Source organism: Acipenser ruthenus, chromosome 27 (genome assembly GCF_902713425.1).
Source record: "Acipenser ruthenus chromosome 27, fAciRut3.2 maternal haplotype, whole genome shotgun sequence".
Lineage (NCBI taxonomy): Eukaryota > Metazoa > Chordata > Actinopteri > Acipenseriformes > Acipenseridae > Acipenser > Acipenser ruthenus.
In genome coordinates this window covers 5,849,634-5,869,296 of record NC_081215.1, presented here as the reverse complement: position 1 = coordinate 5,869,296, position 19,663 = coordinate 5,849,634, and the positions used below count along the sequence as shown (strand labels likewise).

At 43.4% G+C, this 19,663-nt stretch overlaps 1 protein-coding gene across 3 annotated transcripts in view; it reads left to right on the top strand.

Moving 5' to 3' along the window:
* The window catches only part of LOC117432130 (intermembrane lipid transfer protein VPS13D-like), a 67,129-nt gene that overhangs the window by 6,530 nt on the left and 40,936 nt on the right, over positions 1-19,663 (top strand). For all 3 annotated transcript variants that reach the window (XM_059002556.1, XM_059002554.1, XM_059002555.1), the window contains 19 exons: positions 303-403; positions 685-853; positions 1,289-1,390; positions 1,531-1,753; positions 2,521-2,676; positions 3,173-3,303; positions 3,736-3,787; positions 4,195-4,374; positions 4,624-4,754; positions 5,227-5,359; positions 6,032-8,314; positions 10,941-11,092; positions 11,750-12,820; positions 13,371-13,461; positions 14,217-14,343; positions 14,441-14,621; positions 17,242-17,424; positions 18,969-19,146; positions 19,398-19,617. In XM_059002556.1, the coding sequence (XP_058858539.1) occupies positions 303-403; positions 685-853; positions 1,289-1,390; positions 1,531-1,753; positions 2,521-2,676; positions 3,173-3,303; positions 3,736-3,787; positions 4,195-4,374; positions 4,624-4,754; positions 5,227-5,359; positions 6,032-8,314; positions 10,941-11,092; positions 11,750-12,820; positions 13,371-13,461; positions 14,217-14,343; positions 14,441-14,621; positions 17,242-17,424; positions 18,969-19,146; positions 19,398-19,617 (5,864 nt within the window). The remainder of the gene's footprint in view (positions 1-302; positions 404-684; positions 854-1,288; positions 1,391-1,530; positions 1,754-2,520; positions 2,677-3,172; positions 3,304-3,735; positions 3,788-4,194; positions 4,375-4,623; positions 4,755-5,226; positions 5,360-6,031; positions 8,315-10,940; positions 11,093-11,749; positions 12,821-13,370; positions 13,462-14,216; positions 14,344-14,440; positions 14,622-17,241; positions 17,425-18,968; positions 19,147-19,397; positions 19,618-19,663) is intronic.

Here is a 19,663-nt window from a genome sequence, read left to right as displayed (position 1 = left end):
TCCTATCGCAATAGAGGGGTATATCATCATACATGACCAAAAGCATAGCTACTTGTAAGATACCAAATGGGAGATAAATGGGATTTATATTTTGTATGCATACATATCATTTAAGTTTTGTCTTTTAACCAAAAAAATCACTTGATGACGTTAGAAATCATACAAAACTGTTTTGATACATATAGTATTGTGACCTTCATGTCACGTTCTGTATTGTATCAAATACAGTCATAACTGGTATAGATGACAAAGAATACGCTGGGGTTTGAGTCTGTGGTTGATGTCTGTTCCCCTATCCCCAGGTGCAGTACCAGCAGATCATGGCATTCTTGAAGGAGTTGGATCGGAGGGAGAGGGAACTGCTTTTCAGGAAGTGGAGGCCAAAGGTCCCAGTGACCAAAAAGTGAGGCTATTTCTTCTGTGTTAACAGTGTGTGTTCATCTGGCATAGGCATTAGGCATCACCCTTGTAATGAGATGTTAAACCAATGTCCCAATCCAGATCAATAAAACTGGTCTGGATAAACAAATGTTTTGAAAATAGTAATACTACAGCTGTGTAGTCGGTTTCTTTTTTTCATCGTCTTCTTTTGTTGTCTCGTAAGTTATTGTAAAATAGGCTGCACAGTAAAATAGGTCTGACTCCTGTTCTGTAACCCATCAATGACTGCCTGCCTCCTTGCAGCTGCCGGGAGTGGTGGATGTTTGCCATAAACGCCAACCTGTGGGAGATTCAGGAGCAGCGGCACCGCAGGAACTGGACATTTGCCCTGCAGCGGGCACGCGATGCCTTACTCTACACCAACCTGTATTTCCAGAGACTGAAGGGGGGGATACTGAGCCTGGAGGAAGAGGTGAGACGTCAGGCACATGGGTAGGGTGACCTATCACATGGGGTATTATTAAAGTAGGTGTTAGTCACATAATCATGCAGTATTTAAGTTGAAAGTAGACATAGTCCTAACAACATGCAGTACCCCACAGCTAGGGGGCTTTGATCAACCTATACCCTGTCATGATAACCCACAGCTGGATTCTTTTACAGCATTATACTCTTCTGGAAATCACAGTGGATTGCATCAACCACCTGCACTTGTTATCCAGGGATTACCCCAAATAAGTGGCTGGTTGAATTGGATTCTCTTGTGCTGTAAAAAGCTTTGGCTTTGCTGGCTGGGTATAGGTTGATCAAATCAATCCCTAAGTCATGCAAGCAACCTTTTTTAGCTAGTGCCTTATAACTTAAAAAACAAACTGTCAAGTTACCCCGCTGCTGCCTTGCTGTTCAGGAGGAGATGGAGCGTGTGGAGGATGAGCAGAGTCTGGAGGAGTTGAAGAGCCTGCGAGAGATTGTCCATGAGCGATTAAACAAGCAGGAGGAGCTGGCAGAGGTGAGCAGCACACAAATCCAAGAAGACAAGCGTTTGGGCTAATGTCTTCATCAGTGTTCTTAAATAAAGAATGTGCAAACACAACCGAGGCATACATATAAGCAGTGTTTGTGACGCAACCTCTTTTCTGTGTGTTACAGAGCCTGAGGGAGCCCATGTCGGAGCCAGCCTGCGCCTCACCCTCTGGCTCGCTCCCGAAGAGTGGCAGCACAGGGATGATCCAGTACCTGCAGTCCTGGTTCCCGGGATGGGGCGGCTGGTATGGAGACTCTGAGAACCCTCAGCAAACCGGGGAGGGTGGCAGTATGCCAACGGAGGGCATGATCCCTGGGGCAGAGTCCTGGAACCCTGAAGATCTGCTGGGTAAGGATTTGCTCTTTTCTGTAAAGCTGAAAATTGTTGCTTTATCAATTAAATCAGGCAAATCACTTGTTTTCAGGTAGATGACTGTCTTGTGATTTATCATACAAAGGTGTTAAAAGAAAGATATGTATGCCCCAAAGCAGATTTAACAACTCTTTTTTTTTTCATGTACACTTCTGAGAAGTCGGTATTCTTAATTGTTTACATGATCATTAGTTGCTTCAATACATGTACTGGATAGAAGATTTAATAGAAATCCACACAATGTATAAAACCTTTAAGCCTTTTGTATAAACGCTTAAACTATCATGCTATCATAGCCTGCAACACAGATGAGACTAACTTGGCTCCCTCATTTATATTATGAGTGGACATATTAGTCCCAGTTGTGTCTTGATTAACTTTCCACAGTCGGTGTAATTCCCACTCATGTGGACCGTATTCTGGGGAGCTATTTCTCCATTCGTAGTTTATTGATACATAAACCACATATAGTAGTAGTAAAAATGACCGCGTTTCAAGGGCTTTCCAACAAAAAAAATTATAACTTGACGTAAGGGCTCAAGCAACCTTGAGCAGGAATGACCCTTCCATAATGAGATGATCCTTGGCCCTTTTTGTAGTGATCACAACTTTATAGGGATAGTTGTATGTGACTGGCTCCCTGTTTGCAGTGTAAAATGCATTGATGCTGTGTGAGGGTAGAGCAGCGCTATATAAACCACAGGCTGTGATGGTGGTTCTTATTGCTTCTGTCTCTTGGGCAGGGGCGGATGACCTCTTTGACCCCCTGGAGGACTCTCAGACTCTGAACAGCTTCACTCGGCGTGACCGCGTCTTCGCTCGGCTCGACTTCCTGCTTGAGAAGGGTGCGGTCACACTCCTGCACCGGGAGACCGGCGTCATACAGCTCGAGTTCTCAGGTACCTCCCGCCATAGAAATGTTGCATAACTGGAACTATTTGAGCAGCTGACCTGTTCAGAACTTCAAGAGACTTCAAGTATTTTGTAGCACCAACAATTATTCTGACAGTTTTCATATAAATTCTGCATGGTTTAATTGAGTAATAAAAAGTTCCTAATATAGTGAATTGCCTAATTTGAATTCCTAAAATAATATTAATTTAAAAAGCATTTGGCCAGTATTGAAAATAAGTAAAATAAATAACTAAGTGCAAGTTTCACTTGACTTGTATGCAATAAAACAAATTATATTAGCAAAAATTGGCAAACCTAAACTGTTTTTCTAGACTTTTATAGATTGGGCAAATTAATCTATTGTGTCAATTCAATAATCAAACAAGGTAAATACTTTATGCGGAACGAGGGCTACACAAATGTAACTTATATACTGTATATACCTATGTGGTTATTAAAATGTCGGGCAACTGTTTGAATGTTGTGTGTGTGTTTTTGCAGGGGTGAAGATCGGAGTGGAGTCCCTCCCTCGCACTGACTCCTCTCTGCTCTCTGTTCAGCTGGGGGGGCTTTTTCTGCGGGACCTCACCACCCAAGGAACCATCTTCCCTGTCCTTGTCTCCCCCAAACCGGTAGGTGTGTGACAGTGCCTCAGCTAGGGCAGAGACTGAGCAGTTTGAGCTTTGGTATAGGGATGCATGACTAAATTAGCTGCTCACTACCTTATAGAAACTGTATGCCCATTCTACATTAACTGGAGCAGGGGCAAGCAATCATTTCATACCAAAAGCTTCTCCAAAGCCTGTAGAAGCAACTTAACTGATTCAAGAGGCAATGGGTGGATTGAATGGATTGAAAACTATAGCATCTGCGAACCTAACTGTGAAGTATGATGTGTGGATTTGCAAATTAGTTTCCTTTTTTAATGTGTTAATGATAACAGAACCGATTGTTGATTGTAAAAAACTCGCTTCAAAAGCCCCAGAACCACAGAAACCCAAACAGAGAAATGCCTCTTCTGAAGTGATACAGTAATAACAGTTCTCTAAATGTTTTCTCTGCAGAGCATTGGTCAACCTTTTGGTCAAAGTAGTGGTTCGGAGACCCAATACACAGGTAAGACATTTGTCGAGTCTAGTGCTGGGTCTGTGTTAGGGTGGAGTTTTGGGGTCTAATGTAGAGATAGGTACAGTTACCTGAAAACCTGGGTAACTGCCTGTGTAAAAATATCCATCCAGGAATTTGTTTATCAACCCACTAGAATTATCTAAGGTTTCGTCTGCAGTGCTGGTTAAAAGTTTTCTCTTTGTTCTCAGTACTAAAAACTAACAGATCTCAAAGGGAAAGGTATGAGGTTTTTTGCAATTCATTTAATGCTGGGTTGTCACGTATGAGCTTGAAATTGGTAGTCTAGTATCAGCCCCACAAAATTAACTTGTAGAAGATAATTCTATCTTCTACCTTTGTAGAAGATACTCTTCTCTTCAGTCTCTTCAGTTTCTAAGTGTCTTCCTGCCCCCCAGGCCCTGGCACAGAGAGCACGCAGCCCCCAGTGTTCGAGATGATTTACGAGAGGAATCCCTCGCACAGCGACTTTGAGAGGCGACTAGAGGTCAGCACCAGCCCACTGAACATAATCTACAACCAGCAGGCCATCAAGAAGGTGACAGACTTCTTCTACAAGGGCAAGGTCCACACCACAGGTACCTGCTAAACACTTTCTAGCTGAATTAACTTGCCTTCATAGTTATCTAGAGATTTGTTTCCAGTCACTCTATGGGAACGCTCCTACTTTCTAGTAACTGTGCCCAACGGTATAAAAATCTCATCCCATTAAGAAGCTATTGCGCCTGCTGAAACATTGCTGTTATTGCTGAGTTGGCTCATCTTTAGTTGTCCTGTAAGGCACTGTTATGTCAAGAAATCAGGACTGATGGCCCGTGTCTCCCCAGGGTTTGGCTACCAGTCAGAGTTGGAGCTGCGGGTGGCAGAGACAGCCAGGAGGCAGTACAACAAGCTGAAGATGCAGACCAAGACTGAGATCCGGCAGACCCTTGACCAGCTACTGGTGGGAGAGTTCATTGTAAGCCAGTAACTCCACTGGAGTTTCCTCCCTGGAAACTTCCCATATTCTTTCTGGTCAACCAAGACCTCTAAGATCATGATCACGCAGATCATTGTATATAACTTCTGTACATGTCTACCAGCTCTCTCAATACCATATTTAAGGATCATTGAATAACATTGTAATTCATGGCAAGCCCATTGACTATTGTCCTTCCTGGTAAATTATGGACTTTATAGTGTGCATAATCCATGGATAAACCATTGAAAGAATTACACAGGTCACAACTGATCAGGAAAGATCAGTTGAGCAGGTCATCTTTTAGGGTCAGCTCAACATGTACTTACAATCTGCTTCCACCCCAGGTCTCTTGGTCCTAACAATATCTAGAGCTGGTGCCTTGGCAATCTTGGTGCCTTGATACCCTTCCCCACCCCAGTGTACCATGCATGTCCTGCTAACTAAGCCCTGTCTGTGTCTGGGTGTGCAGGAGAACAGTAAGCGCTGGACCATGAAGCTGGATATCTGCGCCCCCCAGGTTGTCTTCCCAGATGATTTCCAGTCCCCTGACCCCGTGTTGGTAGTGGTGGATCTGGGGCGCATTCTCCTCACAAATTCACAAGGTAGCAGAATCAATCCTACTATGGGGTGCATATATAGTATATAGAACATATGTATAAGTGGAAAGTTCAGAAAGTTAGTTTACAGTAGGGTGCATAATTAGGAACCCACCTGCAGCAGTTCAATAAACAGTGTAATCATTCCAGAAAGCTTGCATGGTATACACTTCCATTAGTTTTGTAAGCTCTCAGTTTGCATGGTTTACCTTTTCAGGTTGTCTATTATACAGTCCTTGTATATCCTTGGTCAAAGTATGTTCACTGACTACAGACCATAAGGGAAAGGCAGCTGGATGGTTAATGACAGGAAAGGATGATTTGACGGAGTGGTGAAACTACCTAAATGCAAGCCATGTAAAGTGAGATCTTTCTTTAACTTAGTGTGGTACCATATTGTGTATATATATATATATATATATATATATATATATATATATATATATGTATATGTATGTGTGTGTGTATATATATATATATATATATATATATATATATATATATATATATATATATAATATAATATATAAAAAATATCATTTTATTGAAAATGCATGTTTGCTATAACGTGCTACTTTCTCTGCACAACAAGAAATATGTTTTACATATGCTTTAAACAATAGAACCACTACTTTGTTCCTGGTTGATTCTGAATTTATTTCTTCCTGTCCTCAACAGAAGACTCTAAAGTAAAGTCCAGGGGCACACCTGTGGAGGGGGAGGAACTTAGTGATGACGAATACGCAACCCCCTTAGCAACGCCACCTGGGTCCCCACCCCCCGAACTCGAGGCTGAGGTCAAGGGTCAGGGGAAGTGCCTTGACCTGTCAAGCCTGTCAGGAAGCGAGGGAGGGCTTTACTACAGCAGGAAACTGTACGAGAAGTATTCCTTGTCATTCTTAGACCTTCAGGTCATGGTGGGCCGACACAAGGACAACTGGAAGAACCTTCAGGAGAGCGAGGTGGGGCCCACGCACATGGTGGAGAGGTTCAACGTCCTTCTCCAGCTGGAGCAGCGGCTGCGTTACACCTCTGACCCTCAGCTCCCCGGGGCTGTGCTCTCAGGAACTCTCCCGGACCTCAAGGTCCATATCAACGAGGATAAGTTGACAGCTTTGCGGAACTGCCTGGCCCGACTGGATAGCCCCGACATGGAGCAAGCGGATGCAGGGGAGAAAGAAGAGCGTGAAAAATCCAAATTGGCCGACTCCTCAACTTTGCGTCATGAGAAGATCTTCCTGAAAGATGACAGCCAGTGGAGGTTGCAAGGTTCTGCCATGAACCTGACCCAGAGTGTGATGACCCTTGAGCAGCACACCAGAGAAGTCCTAGTGGAATCCAGACTCCTCCTGGCTGAGTTCAATATCAATTATGTCCAGCTGGGGGTGGAGAGTGGTGGGCGCTACATCTCTGTCCTTAAAGTCTATGGCACAAATGCCCACTTTGTCAAGCGACCCTATGATGCCGAAGTGTCCCTCACTGTCCACGGTCTTCTGCTGGTGGACACTCTACAGACCTACGGCACAGACTTTGACCTCCTGGTGGCTTCTCACAAGCACCTTAGTTTTGACGTGCCCACTGGCAGCCTCCGGGACAGCCGCCCACAGTCCTCAGTCCCCCCCAACTCTCAGCCGACTAAAACTTCTACCCTGCATGACGAATCTCCTCCTGGGTCAGCCTCTGATAAGATGCCTTCCATTTCCACAGCATTCAAGAATGAGGAGGCCCTCATCAAGCTGGAGTACCAGTTTGTCAGCTCAGAGTGCCCTTCAATGAACTTGGACAGCTCCCTGCAGGTTACCTCCATGCAGGTCAACAACCTTGACATTATCCTCAACCCTGAGACGATAGTGGAGCTGCTTAAGTTCCTCCAGAAGTCTTTTCCCAAGGAGAAGGAAGACCAAAGTTCTCCACTCCAGCAGCAACAGACTGCACATGACCAAATCGCGGATGCTTCCGATCAGGAGACCTTCCAGTCCACCTATGACCAGAACACAGAGGTGACAGTGGAGATCCACCGGCTGAATGTCCTTCTGTTGCGTACAGTGGCTTCTGGCCCTTTCTTGGGGTCTGAAAAAAAGTGCATTAAGATTGCCACGGCAAGTATGAGCGGCACAAAGGTAAATGTTTCTATGGGCAGTCGGCTGGAGGTCAGTGGCTCCCTTGGATGTCTGCAGCTGGTCGACCTTGCCCAAGAAGGCTGCCGAAGCCAGTTTGTAGTCAGCATCGGGAATCTGGAAGATGTTTCCCCATTCATGGGGCTGGATTTCCTGGAGAATGCTGTAGGGACACCACTAGAAGCTCTGAGTTTTCATTTCCTTAAGAAGACCCAGGAGGAATGCTCCCTACAGCTTCAGATGGCCTCACTGCATTACAACCACTCGGCAAGATTCCTCAAAGAGCTGAGCCTCTCAGCCAATGAAGTGGAGGACAACTTCCGCTCCATGCTGAAGAGCGCAGCTAGCAAGGTGTCCACTGTGCTGGTCACAAAGACAGCCGAGTACAGCGAAATGGTCTCCATCTTTGAGACCCCTTCCAGGAAGAGCCGAGGGGGCTTCCTCTTTGAAGAGGAAGCCCTGGAGGAAGAGCCGACCATGGAGGAAGAGCCGAGCATGGACGAGCTCATGGTCAAGCTCATCCTGAACGTCAACATCGACTCTCCGGTGGTCTCTATCCCCAGAAAGCCTGGCAGCTCTGAGCTGTTAGTGGGACACCTAGGGAGCATCTCCATCCAGAACTTTGTGGCCGGGCAGGGCAGTTCGGAGAGGGCGAGGCTGCAGGTAGAAGTGAAGGACATCCGGCTCTACTCCCTCAACACCAGCAAGCTGGGGCCCCGTAAGGCCCCCGGCACAGACCTCAGCCCTTCCTCCTCCCGCTCCCCATCGCACAACGGCATCTCTAACCAGGATGAGCTGCAGTTCACCCGGCATGACTTCTTCGAGTCTCTGCTCCGCAAGCAAGGTGAGGAGCAAGCCACGATTATGAGGATGTAGGGGATAAGGTATATAATTCTCAGTGTTCGGCCTCAATGTAAAATGTAGTGGGATAGTAAAAGGGCTTGGCTGCAGTTTAGAAGATTGTGGGTTTGAAAGGTCAGTGGTTAGATAAAGTTCTAGGCTAGAGCCCTGCAGCGGGAAGTTTAAAAAAAAAAGAGTTCAGAGTCGAGAAGAAGAAACATGGCAAGTCAGACATTTGGGATACGTTTGTTTGAAAATGAGTAACTATTACAATCAGTTGCTAGTCGTTTTGCTGATTGAGTAGGTTATGTTCACTGGCTGTCTAAGAATTGTTTATTTGTTTTGTGGAGTTTTGAGTAAACAATTTATTCTCTTTATATAACATAGTGGTGATTATTACAGTAGCAAAGGGAGTTAGTATTTTTGTTACATGGTTGAAGCAAGATTTGTTTTACTCTTTTGATGCCTGCTTGATAAAACGTAAAAATTCTGTCTGGATCCAATTTGTTCAATTTTTTAAAATAAATGAACAAATAACAGACCATTGTGTGTGTGTGTGTGTGTGTATATATATATATATATATATATATATATATATATATATATATACAGACGTGCTCAAATTTGTTGGTACCCCTCCACAAAAAACGAAGAATGCACAATTTTCTCTGAAATAACTTGAAACTGACAAAGGTAATTGGCATCCACCATTGTTTATTCCATATTTAATAGAAATCAGACTTTGCTTTTGATTTTTTATTCAACATAATATTGTAAATAATAAAACAAATGAAAATGGCATGGACAAAAATGATGGGACCACTAACCTAATATTTTGTTGCACAACCTTTAGAGGCAATCACTGCAATCAAACGTTTTCTGTAGCTCTCAATGAGACTTCTGTACCTGTTAACAGGTAGTTTGGCCCACTCTTCCTGAGCAAACTGCTCCAGCTGTCTCAGGTTTGTGGGTGCCTTCTCCAGACCTCAAGTTTCAGCTCTTTCCATAGATGTTCGATAGGATTCAGATCAGGACTCATAGAAGGCCACTTCAGAATAGTCCAATGTTTTGTTCTTATCCATTCTTGGGTGCTTTTAGCTTTGTGTTTTGGGTCATTATCCTGTTGGAGGACCCATGACCTGCGACTGAGACAGAGCTTTCTGACACTGGGCAGTACGTTTCGCTCCAGAATGCCTTGATAGTCTTGAGATTTCATTGTGCCCTGCACAGATTCAAGGCACCCTGTGCCAGGCGCAGCAAAGCAGCCCCAAAACATAACCGAGCCTCCTCCATGTTTCACTGTAGGTATGGTGTTCTTTTCTTTGAAAGGTTCATTTTTTCGTCTGTGAACATAGAGCTGATGTGACTTGCCAAAAAGCTCCAGTTTTGACTCATCTGTCCAAAGGACATTCTCCCAGAAGGATTGTGGCTTGTCAATATGCATTTTAGCAAATTCCAGTCTGGCTTTTTTATGTTTTTCTTTCAAAACTGGAGTCCTCTTGGGTCTTCTTCCATGGAGCCCACTTTCGCTCAAAAAGCGACGGATGGTGCGATCAGAAACTGACGTACCTTCACCTTGGAGTTCAGCTTGTATCTCTTTGGCAGTTATCCTTGGTTCTTTTTCTACCATTCGCACTATCCTTCTGTTCAATCTGAGGTTGATTTTCCTCTTGCGGCCGCGCCCAGGGAGGTTGGCTACAGTTCCATGGACCTTAAACTTCTTAATAATATTTGCAACTGTTGTCACAGGAACATCAAGCTGCTTGGAGATGGTCTTGTAGCCTTTACCTTTACCATGCTTGTCTATTATTTTCTTTCTGATCTCCTCAGACAACTCTCTCCTTTGCTTTCTCTGGTCCATGTTCAGTGTGGTGCACACAATGATACCAAACAGCACAGTGACTACTTTTCTCCATTTAAATAGGCTGAATGACTGATTACAAGATTGGAGACATGTGTGATACAAATTAAAGAAATATCACTATAATCCAATTATTTATTATCTTTTCTAAGGGGTACCAACAAATGTGTTCAGGCCATTTTAGAATATCTTTGTAGAATAAGCAATAATTCATCTCTTTTCACAGCTTCTTTGCTTTATTCTATGACATACCAAAGGCATGCAAGTATACATGATAAAATAGCTTTTAATTTCATCACTTTTCAGAAGGAATGAAGCATTATTTCAATGAGCTGTAAGGGTACCAACAAATTTGAGCACGTCTGTATATATATATATATATTAGTAGCATGGGAAAGATATTTGCATTTGGTCTCAGAATCAGCATGTTTTAAATCATCTGTCTCTGTTGCAGGATTTAAGGTTTTTGTGGGTGGGAGATGGATAAAAAAAATCCAAGAAAAATGGGAGTGGGAGTGGGTTTTGCAGGGCTCTGTTCTAGGCTGCAGAGTGGAAGGTAATGGGATGGGATGCAGTGTGGAAGGTAGTGGGATTTAAGGAACTTGGTGGTTTCTCGAAAGGACTGGGCTGTTGTATGGAAGGTAGTGGGTTTGAGTAGCTTGGTGGTTTGGAGAAACCGCAGTGTGAAAGTCAGTGGATAGGAGTGGTTAGAGAACTTGCCATACAGGGACATTTTCCTCAGCAGTCACCCTGTCTCTGTCTTACCCAGCCTTTCACATCCTGAAGGACACCACTATCCAGTTCACTATGGAGAAGGTCCCCATCGATCAGGATTCTGAGTTTTCCTTCCTCTCCTGCGAGGATTCCTTTCACAGCAACAGCCTGATGAAGATCGAGGGCAAATTTGTCAATGCTGTGCAGGTAAACCAGCATCTGTCAGTCTGGCTCTAGAAATAATACGACACTAGAGCAACACTAGCTTGTAGTGCTTGAATGAACATGGGTTTCCCATGTTCCAATATGCCCCATAAATTCATAACTGATTCTTATATTTTTGGAACCATTTAAGTTCCTAACTTGTGACGCCAGATGGTCCTGGCATTACACTAAGCACTGGCTAACATACCCTGGTACTGTATCTCAATGGAGTTTTCCACCCTGGTAAAAAAATGAATTCCTAAATTTTAAAATGCAACTAACCATGAAATGCATGTCTAATATTATCTATTAATTCAACAATGTTAAACTTATTTAAATAAGACACATTTTACTTATTTTTCATACTAGGTTTAAAAATCAATTTGATTTAAGTCTTCTAGAACTGAACAAAATCATGTGACTGTTTTAAATATGACTAGCATTTCAAAATGTCCCTTACATTACTGCTTATGTTTGTCTTCGTATAATTATTCTTGTCTGTTAAAACAGTATATACGTGTGATTAAATTAAGGCACAGGATTGTTCTGGTCCTATGTTTGAAAGTTTTATTAAATAGTGCAGTAGCATAGAAATACAGTCTTAAGCTGTATTTTCTGATTGAATTAATCTCAAAGCGCTGTCCTGTTTTCCCCAACCAGGTGTCGTTGGCAAAGCCAGTGTACGAGCAGGTCCTGCAAACCCTGGACAACCTGAACTTCATTGAAGAGCAACGTGTCACCCCCAGTGAGTCCCCTACCCCCCCTCCTCCAACCCCCTCATCCTCCAAACCTCCCTGGTTCCCAGACCCGCAGGGGGGGCTATTCGGACGAGATGCCACCTCCACCAGCCTCTCCTACTCCTCCCTGTCCTCCACCCAGCCTCTCACCCCACCCAGCGAGCCTCCCTCATTCACCCAGATCCAAGCTACCTTCAGGGTAGCAGAGCTCCAGGTTCAACTGTCTGCTGATCTCAGTTTGGGATCCCAAGGACTGGTCAGCCTCTGCTTCCAGGACTTAGAAGGGGAGTTCTGCAAAGACCACCCTTATACACTGGCTGTCCAGCTGACCCTCCGCTCCCTCCTTATGGAAGATCTCCTGGAACCCAACCCTGATTCCAAATACAAGCACCTCATGGTGTCACGGGGAGCCCCCAAACCCTCTACCTTCTCCCCTAAGGAGTATCTCTCCCAATCCTGCCCTTCGTCATCCAATGCCCAGTTCCCTGACATGCCTCGCTCCCTCCCTGCCCATATGGAGGAAGCCCAAAATGTGTTTGAGCTCTATCAGAGGCACCCTGGTGTCTCTGCCACCCCAGGAGGGGCCAGGAAGCACAAGGAGGAACCAGCCTACCCAAGCACCCCACCTCCTTCCCCCACCCACAACACCCCATCTCCCAATCCCATGCCAGCCTTCGATGACTCCCTGGTCCACATCAATGTCCTCCTGGTAGACAAGCGTCATGCGGAATTCCAAAGCCGCTACAGGGGAATCGGCCGCAGTGTGGACGTGGATTTCAACTGCCTGGATGTTCTCATCACCCTCCAGACCTGGGTAGTTATTTTGGATTTCTTTGGGATCGGATCTACCGCCAACAATCACGGCCTCCGAACCACTCTCTTCCCAGATGAGGACCACCCCCTGCTGCACCCCTCTGCCCCAGGATATGCAGAAGAGGATGATGAGGAGGAAGAGGGGAAGACAGAGGGGGTCAACACCAAGCTCGACTTCAAGGTACTTCTTACAAATACTCAACTGTGAAAATGAATTCAAATTTATACCAGACTTGTTTAGAATTGTACTGGGTGAGTTTTTAGTGTAGTTTGTCCTCCAATTATTATTATTTTTTTGCTTCCTCTATTGACAATAACTGGCAAATATTGTCTATTTCTCAGTCTTTGGCGCATAAATGCCATTGTACAGACATATGTCCAGAGCTCATAATTACTGTAGGTGCCCCAATGAATAGTCTAATTGAGAATCACAGACAGAGCAATTATAATGGTACCATGCCCCACCCCTTTTTAAGGCAACCTTTTATACAACAGAACCGGTTATAAGACTGCATGGTTGTGGCTCCCATTTGCACCATAATGCCATTTGTCTAGCACTTTTATTCTCGTTAACATGGAAGTCAATTAGCTTGATCTCATAACTATGGCTCCCGACTATAGCTTTATAATGGGGGGGGGGGGGCACTATATAACTATAGCTGTCAAAAATGACATCATTGAAATCTGCTTTACTGCTTAGTGTTCATGTACGCTGTGTTGTTTCCATCCAGGTTCATGCTCTGTCTCTCGTGCTCAACAAGAAGACCAATGAGCTTGCCAAGGCCAGTGTCTCCAAGCTCTCTACCCATGTGGAAATGATTGGTGAGTCCGAACCCTGCCCTGCACTCCACATCACCACTCTATTGTTAATAGGCTGCCATGACCCACAGTACCTGTCATTTAACCCCAACCCAAATATGTGTATATATGCTTGAGGGCCTATTCATAAAAGCTATAACTCAAGGATTCAGTCCTTTTGTAAATGGACTGTTTTGAATCCAAAAATGAATGTGCAAACTTAATGGGGTTTGAGGGAATCTATGCTTCTGAATCTAGGAACTTGAATCTGGTAAAAAAAAATCCCGCAACCAGATTCCAGCTGAAGATTTGGTTGAGAATTCACAGATGAGTTTGGAATCAGTTCCTCAAATAGCTAGCTTGCATACGATTATATTTGTGCAGATAAACGGGGCAATTGTTAAGTAAAAGGAGGGAGGGGCAGGACATGGTGGTCTTACATTTACTTTAGAAATAAACTAGAAACTAATGACAAACATTTCGACTAGAAGTATTTTTGTCTTTAATGTCTTTTGACATTTGTTGTATACTGTTATAAAGGGTCTAGTTATTTGAACTGAATCTCATGGACACTAATGTGACGTCAAGTCTGTACAAATAACAGGGAGTTCAACGACACGGGATGTTTAAATAGAAATATCACAGCAGTTGCAATAAAAAATAAATAAACAGTACGAAGAATTCAACAAAATATTGTTTAAAGGGGGGTCTGTGGGAGTTTGGCCTCTTTAACCCTGGGCCTGGATGTTATCAGTGACAGATTTCCTCTTGTTTTCCAGACGGAGATCTGTCTTTGCAGGGTAGCCTGGGAAGCCTGTCTCTAAGCGACCTGACCCCACATGGAGATCTGTACCGGGAGCGTTTCACCACTAGAGGGGGCGAGGCACTGATCTTCGATATCTACAAGTAATACATCATCTGTGTCAGTTTAATAAATAGCTGGGGGGGACTGTTAAGCTTTGTAATGTAGTATAACTTGTTTCTGACCTACCTTATTCCACAGGTATGGTCTCCCTGACCCCAGTCTGTTGCGAAGGTGTGATATCAAGGTGAGCCTGCAGATGGCGTCGGTGCAGTACGTGCACACCCAGCGCTTCCAGGCCGAGGTGGTGGCCTTCATTCAGCACTTCACCCAGCTGCAGGACGTCCTGGGCAGGCAGCGGGCCGCCATGGAGGGCCATGCAGTGAGTACCCAGAAACCAGGCCTTTCTGAGAAATTGAGAACAAAAACTCAATAAAAGGCACATCATTAAATGAATGCAAAGACCTAAACTTAAAAAAAAATACAGTGGCACTTCCAACTTTTTCTTTTTGAAATAGTGTTCTGTTAGCACAAACAGGACAAACTTCCTTTTTTTATTCCTACTAACAAAGCTTACAATCAAGACAAATTCAGATACTGGCAGCAGACACTAGGTGTTTCCATGCTTACACTGGGCTTGTATTGTAGACACTTCAGTTTCTAGAGCTTACCGTCATTGGACGTGAATTTTCTCTCGAGCAGAAAGAAGAATTCATTAATTAATAAAATCTAAAAGAGTAATAATTATCCAGTCATTACAACAAAAGGCAGCTGAAATATAGGCAGGAATGTCAGTGTAGGATTTAGCTGGCCTTTCTTGTAATGACTGGATAAATGTAGCTCTTTCAGTTGGTATTAAGAAAGAGAAAGGGCTTTTTCTATCCCCCTAATTCTCCTCTCTAAATCACATTTTTTATGGCTTATAGACACCGCAACAAACTTGAGCCAAAAGCCCCCAAGCTGAACTTAGACTTATGTCTGTGAAAGGTGAAAGACCTCTGTCTGTTTCTCACAACATTCAAATTGGGTAGAAAAATGGGAGTTAAATTTAAAGAAAAGAAAAATATAAAACGTGGAAGATTTAAAGGTGATATCCCCCAGGGAAGTTATTTTCTAACTGATAAATCATTACCTTGTCTGAACTGCAGGGGTCAGCAGTGCATCACAAAAAAAACACTGCTGTCTGTTCGACAGCATTCACATGCAAGACAAAGTGTTAAGAAATAACAAACAGTATGAAACCAAGAAAAGAGATTGGATAAAATACCAGACTGGAACACCACCAAGTATTTCAATCAGTAGCTGAGGCGATTTTAATTAATTGCTGTTCGAAAGCTTGACAAAAGCTGGTTAATTGGGACTGGGATTTGTTCTGTTCTACAGTCCTGTATGTTCTGACCTCAAAAACAAGATTGAGATTTTTAACAACCTTATGGATTATGTAAAAAAAAATAAAAAAAATAATAATAATAATACTAATCTTGTAAACATACTTGAAATGAAACAAATCTGCTTTCTTTCTGATTAAGGGCAGGATACAGCACTGATGAAGTTAGGAGGCATAGTTATCAGAAGGCAGACTTCCAGAAATGCTGCTTTTCTAGGTAGACAGGACTAGCATTGGCTACAGTTTATGCTCAAGATTTTGTTAATTTGGCTGTTCAAGGAGTTCGAACACATACGAAAGAATTATCTTTTGCACGTCAACTCCCGAAGACGTGGAACTTCCTCCTGCCAATGCTTCTCCTTCAGTCCACATTAACAAACAGATATGTCTTATTTACTCTGTCCTTTGATCTCTGTGTGCCGCTGATTTAAGTTTGAGCCACACATGTTTTTATTGTGTTTTTTGTACTTGTAATTGTCTTTTTGATTGTTTTACAGGACCCCTTGTAAATGAGGCCTCGGTCTCAATGGGTAAATCTCCTGGTTAAATAATCAAATAAATAAATAGGGTCAGTGGGGGAAGAACAGTGAAGGTGTATTGCTGTATTTTGTGATGCACACATCTGTAACTGTTAGAAAGAATTTTGAGCTGCTAGATTGATACTTCTTATTTTCTGAGTGTGGATGCTGTGTTTGATTTTTGTGTGGTTTGATGCAGATCAAATACATAGAAACAATAGTAGCACAGACTTTACTATTGTTGTAACGTGAAGTCTTATGATCGGGCGCCAGATTATATAACAGTGCAAGACTGGGTTTAAAAAAAGTTTTACATAACTTGAGAAAGTGTTTCCAGTTTCTTCGAAAACAAGGTTGGACGTCATTTCAGTTTGTGATGTGATTAGGTCTTGATCACTCCTGGAATGTTTCATTCCTGCTTATAAGCTTTAATTAATCTTTTTTTAGACAGATGAGAGGATAAATGTGGCTCATTCACTTTGCAGTAAACTATGCTATGCCTTTGGAAGGCTTTAACATTTGTTAAAATATGTCCTTACAAAACCCTGGGGCAAAATGTAATTGACTTTTGATCATACCAAACGCTTAGAGATAGTGTCTTCTGTATATATTTGAACTTCTAGGTCAAGTTATAGGTATCATCCAATCAAATTTATCTCAGACATTGTTCAAAGTACATACTTCATAAAATAAATAATTGCTAAAAAGTCTTCATTACCTCATACTTGTCTTTTAATGTTGCATTGGCATGTTAAATAAAGTGATGAGCATGTTTTGCCCTTGGATCACAGTCTTTGAGCAATCCTGGAGGAAGGTGGGATTTCTGTAGGCTTGCATTAAAATTATTACTTCAGGTGTTCACAGGAGTTTGTTAAACACACAAATAAAAGATCAGTCATGAGTTTTATTTTTTGAATATGTTATATTTTACGTTTCTTAACGTCTAAATATTTTTAACAGGGCGTTATATTTTATGTTTACAAACTAAAGGTGCAATTCCTCTCATGTTTTACCACAGGGGGTGTTCAGACAAAAATAGCGCTGCTCATGGCAGCACAGTGCCACACTCACCGACCCGTCTCCTCTGTCTCTGTCAGGTTCGAGAGCGTCCTCAGCGAGCTGCGCGGGTCCTCCTGGATATTGAGGCAGGCGCCCCGGTCCTCCTCATCCCAGAGAGCTCCCGCTCTCACCGCCTCATCGTGGCCAACCTGGGCAAGCTGCGAGTCCGCAACCGCTTCCTGAACGCGGGCTCGCCGGGCACCTTCTCTCTCCGAGACAAGGTAGAGAAAATTACCATGGCTCATTCCTTTTTCCCATCTCTGGTGAGTCCTCTTTCTCAAGTATCTCCTGTCCCGTTTGAATGTCTTGCCTGCTTTTTCTTACCTCTTTTATCATTTAACAAATGGCAACCTAAACCAAAATGTTGTCAAAATCAAAAATGGGTCCTTGAGTGGCTAACTTGTTACAGACAGGACCACGTGGTGTGCAGGGTGAGTCATAGAGATAAGAAGGGCAAGTTCTGGCTGTGCAAAGGCACTGATCTTGGCTAGGGAGTTAACAAGGAGTGTTGTATTGGCAATGGCACTCCCACAGGTTGGGAAGGCTTGCTACTTGCCTCAGCTTGCTTCAGCAGCCCCTACTGGCCATGTGCCAGGTGAGCGCAAAGCTGTCACCTGCAGTGCTGGCCCTTCTCCTCCAGGAGGCGGTAGCTTGCCAACATCCACGCTCGAGCTCCTGGGTGTAAAGAGGCAATTGATACATTTTCATCTGTTGGTAGTTCCACAGAAAATAATCACAGCATTGTTCTGAAACCTGGTGAGGCATTGTGGATTGACATGATTCAGTTTTAAGATATTAGAAGATTGATTTTTTTTGTGACCTCTACTCTTTGTATAAATAAAAGTCAATATCCTTTAATACTTTAGCCATTTTTTGGTGTTTGTTGTCTAACCGTGAAAATTAATGCAGTTTTGTTTTCGTTTGTTAAGAATTTGATTTTGCATGCAAATTCCTACAAGGATCCTACTTATTTCCAGGTACCCCTCTGAGCATGGCTTGTGCCAGCATGTGCGTGTGTGTTTTCTTTGTTTCCTTCTCATTTGGAAGTGTGCTTGGTTTCATCTGTTTATTTCGCTCTTCTTTGTTGAAAATTTCCAGCTGATCTGGCTTTTTTGTAACACTTTCATTGGTGTCAATGAAAATACAATTATAATAAACAAAACAGGAATACTTGGTCTGTTGTTCGGGTGTCAGTATGGGTTTGGGTTCTTTTGTGGTGAAATCTACTTTTAAAGCAATACCTTTGGCCAATTCACTTCTGCTAGCACCTGTGTTTGTATCTCTTTGTTTGGGGAGAAGCTTGGCACTTGTGCTGTCAGAAACCAGGCCAGATATGTGCTTTGGCAGAGTGAACGTTAAAGCATTGTTAGGAATGGCTGTGGTAGATTCTGTGAAACAAAAAAAAAAATGAAATGATATTCTGAATCGCGTTTACTGCATGGTGTGGATTATTACTTGATAGCATTTGATTTGACTAGAGTGAGGCAACTGGGCTAGGTTTTTGATTGATTGATTATTTATTTATTTATTTATTTATTTATTTATTTGTTTGTTTGTTTGTTTGTTTGTTTATTTATTTATGCTTCACATCATAATTCTTGTAAGACAATGGGACTGCTACTTGGCTTGGGTAATTGTCCTGGCCATTACAATCCCTACTTATTACGGAACTCCGTCAGATATGCCTCTGAAAGTGATCAAGTGAACATGTTTTAATGTGGCATCTTTGATGCTGACCTAATGCTGTTCTGTCTTTGTGGAGCAGGATCGTGAGAAGCATGCCCCCCAGGGTGAAGGTAAGAAGGGGGCGAGTGAGCAAGAGACCCAGAGTAAGTCTCCCCCAGACCAGGCGAACTCCATGAGTGACCCCCCTGCTTTCACACTGGGCCGCCCGCAGTGGGGGCCGGGAAGGATGCCCGTAGTGGACATCCCGGTAAACCCAGGTGAGGGTGGAGTGGAGCAGCTGTTTGACATCCATTTTTAAGTCATGGTTTCTTTTTTACATATGTCTAGAGCACCGTTTATCCAGTTGTGATGAAACTTGTTAAGGATATTCACAAGCACAATTTCCTGTCAGAATCTGGGACAGTCCTTCTGCCGTTGGTCTAAGGCTACATTGTTACTCAGTGGATGTAGGTGATCTCCTTTTTCATTGAACAAACAGTCTGCTTTTCCCCTTTTTCTGTCTCCTCAGAGGACCATGTGTGCCTGCTGGACTGCATTGTGCTGGACCTTCAGGAGGTGGATATCTTTGCTGCAGAGCGGCTGCCTCGGGACAGCTCGGAGTGTGGGGAGGATGAGAAGGAGGCCAGCACAGACTTGCTCTTCCCCTCCTACTCGGTGAGGCGCACCGGGGTCAACCTGCTGAAGGAGCGCTGCCGGCTCAAACTGCAAGTGGAGAGGAACCTGGACAAGTGAGCTCCAAAACAGCAAGCAGACTGCAGCACAGATACCACCAGC